Source organism: Leucopleurus acutus, assembly GCF_964270905.1.
Source record: "Leucopleurus acutus genome assembly, chromosome: 11".
Classification (NCBI taxonomy): domain Eukaryota; kingdom Metazoa; phylum Chordata; class Mammalia; order Artiodactyla; family Delphinidae; genus Leucopleurus; species Leucopleurus acutus.
This window is the reverse complement of record NC_139152.1, coordinates 69588351-69591326: the sequence shown is the minus strand read 5'-3', so window position 1 is coordinate 69591326 and position 2976 is coordinate 69588351. Positions and strand designations below refer to the sequence as shown.

Here is a 2976-nt window from a genome sequence, read left to right as displayed (position 1 = left end):
AATGAACCGAGTCAACATTATGCAGTGGGGTATATCTGAGATCAAAGTAGATTTTTGCAAGAAGGAAGAAGTTAGCTAAAAGAAAATGTGTGTGAAGCCCTTGTGTACTTTACAATTCTTATACTTCTGGAAATAATAAGCTCTGAAAGGTCAAGGACAGTCATATGTTTTACACTCTGTAGAAAGAGTTTGCATCTTAAAAATTAATAAGAAAGGGTCTTTGGTATTTTAAATATTTTTCCTTATTAAATATTATTGTTTTTCAACTTAAAATTTTACAGGTACCCACAGAATATTGGACATAGAGATCCAGGATCCATAAGACTTTATCACCTTGAATCAAAGATTCCTTTGATATCCTCCTCCAACTTTTATTCCTATCAACTAACATATTTTTAAAAAGGATTAACAAACTTACCAAAAGGGAATTAAAAAAAATACCACTGCCCGCACTTTCAAATGCCTAAGAATAGCAAGGTGGTAAAAAGAGAATTAGACGATGAGGTTATTGAGTCTGTCAAAGACCTTCTTTCCAATGAAGACTCAGCTGATGATGCCTTTAAGAAAAGTGAACTAATTGTTGACGTCCAAGAAGAGAAAGACACAGATGTTGAAGAAGGATCTGAAGTCGAAGATGAAAGACCAGCTTGGAACAGTAAACTACAATACATCCTGGCCCAGGTTGGATTTTCTGTAGGATTAGGGAACGTGTGGAGATTCCCATACCTCTGTCAGAAGAATGGGGGTGGTAAGTTTCTGTTTTCTGCTTTTTTTTTGAGTGATACATTGCTGAGCAAATTGCAGTTGATTATGTCAAATAGCCCCTGTTGTTGCTGTAGTTTCACTATTTTAGAAACTATGAATTCCACTGTAAAACTAGGGAGACACTTTTGCTGGAAGTAATTTCAGCTCTGAATTTCAGCTCTGTTTTCAGATTAGGTTTCCATAGGAGCAGATGGCTTGCTATGAACACTCAAGGATTGCTTAAGGTCATAAATTCTCAAATTCTTTCTGTGGATGCTATTAACATCTCTAAATTACTGACTTTTCTAACCAGTGTTCCATCCCTTGTGCCTATCAGTTATTCACTTTGGAGAAAAGTCCTCAAGTTTTTGATGTGAGACGATATTGGTGAACAAGACAAGAGAGAATTTTCTGTCCACAATTTATTAACTCTGAATTTTAAGTTGTTTCCCTCTTCAAAAAAGCAAAAATTTCATATAATTTAGAATGATTATAGTCTTCAAATGCTGACCAGAACTTTGTATATCCTAGTAGAAGGAATTTAACCAGATAATTAATATAATGCCAGATAGTCTTCATCCTCAGATATTAGCATCCTTACGATGATAATTACCATTCCTAATTTTAAACATATTATCTAGATCAACATGATATTTAGCTTTCTGTATTTGTGCATATAATTACCAGGTGTTATTTAGTGAAAATTGTCTTAAAATCAAGAAAATAAAACCATATACAAGAGAGTACATTGTTCATGTAGGATACAAGCTCAATAGTACACCAAAGTCAAACTGAACATTAAGTTAACTAACATTTGGGTTATTAAATTAAAATAACTTTAATATTAAGCTTTACTTTCTTTACCATTACTATCTTTACCATATACATATATGGAAGCTGTTCAAACAAGTGTGATTAAACACAATATTCTGTAAGCAGCATTTCAGCACATAAAGGAAAGACTGGATATTTTGGTCTTTGATTCCAGTTTGTGATAGTTTTGCTGACTGGAAAAAAACATGGTTTTATTTTATTTTTGATGTAGTTACAACCTATATATCAGATGAAATAATAAAACCATTCATATATGAAATGGTTTCTTTTCAGTCACTAATAGATAAAAAGCTAAGGTGTCATGGTGACAAAATATGTTTAAGGTCTTGCTTAGTTAATTCAACCAGGGACAAAACTACAGGTTTGGGGAAAAGTAGCCTGTCTGACAAATCTGCCAGAGAGGTAAGAATCAGTACATGAAGTTGGTGATGCACTACCCATCGCTCCACTGAAACAGCAAGCTCCTCTAGCTAGTCTTTAACATCACAGATGAATTATTTATTAAATCAGCTACAAGCAGCTATGTACTGCCCTGCTTTCTGTTTCTCACAAATCATCCCCATTTGCAAGACTGGCAAAAGATGAATTCTGATTTTCAGACCTTTCACCTTATGAGCCTAACTGGCAATACTATTAAGGAAGACCGCTATCTTGGCTGAAAACTCAGGTTGCTTTCCATTTAATACAGTATTTGTCTTGGTGGAGAGCTCTAAAGGATTTCATAGTAATCAGTTGTTAGCAAAAATGGCTCCTCCTCTTTACTTTCTTTCATATATAAAGAGAGTCAAGATGCCCTTCCTAGTATTGTTTCCTCTCTTCTAATTACAAATGCTAGAGAGTGACATTATAAAACACCAATGGGCTTTATTGTTTCAAGATGGCTGTTGGAGTTCAAAAGGCAGTACTCAGCGTGCAGTATGGCATTGAGCTGTCTAGGTATTTGACTGTTTAGTCAGTCTTAGGTTACCTAAATCTTATTCATCATTTGAGGCACTTTATGAATAACAGAATAAAAAGTAATAGACCAATATAAGTTGATTTGTCTGAAGATATTACTGAAAGCACAATGGTTAAGCTTAATAAGTGTTATAATGTAGAAGCTACCAGCTCAAATTTTGAAGTCAGTTTGACTATAAAGCCTGGTTCTTTCCCACATTATCCAGGTGACCATTCACAGGTTAACTTATTTCTTCTGGCTGAATTCCCATGAGGAAATGAGGAAAATACTGGTACTTACCCCATTGGATTCTTGTGAGGAATAAATGAGTAACTACATGTAACATGGATAGAAATGTGCCTGGCAAATAGTAAATTCTCAGCTGTAGTTTAGCTATGACTATTTTTGTTATGGAGGCTCGTGTTAGAGAAATTTGAGTTAGAAGAAAAGGCCAGGTATCT

General features: G+C 34.5%; 1 protein-coding gene across 1 annotated transcript in view; it reads left to right on the top strand.

The window, feature by feature from the left end:
• Positions 1–459: 459 nt before the first annotated feature.
• Positions 460–2976, top strand: part of SLC6A15 (solute carrier family 6 member 15) — a gene marked incomplete at both ends in the record, with an annotated part of 26878 nt that continues 24361 nt past the window's right edge. The window contains one exon of the mRNA XM_082850902.1: positions 460–748. Within this exon, the coding sequence (XP_082707028.1) occupies positions 460–748 (289 nt within the window). The remainder of the gene's footprint in view (positions 749–2976) is intronic.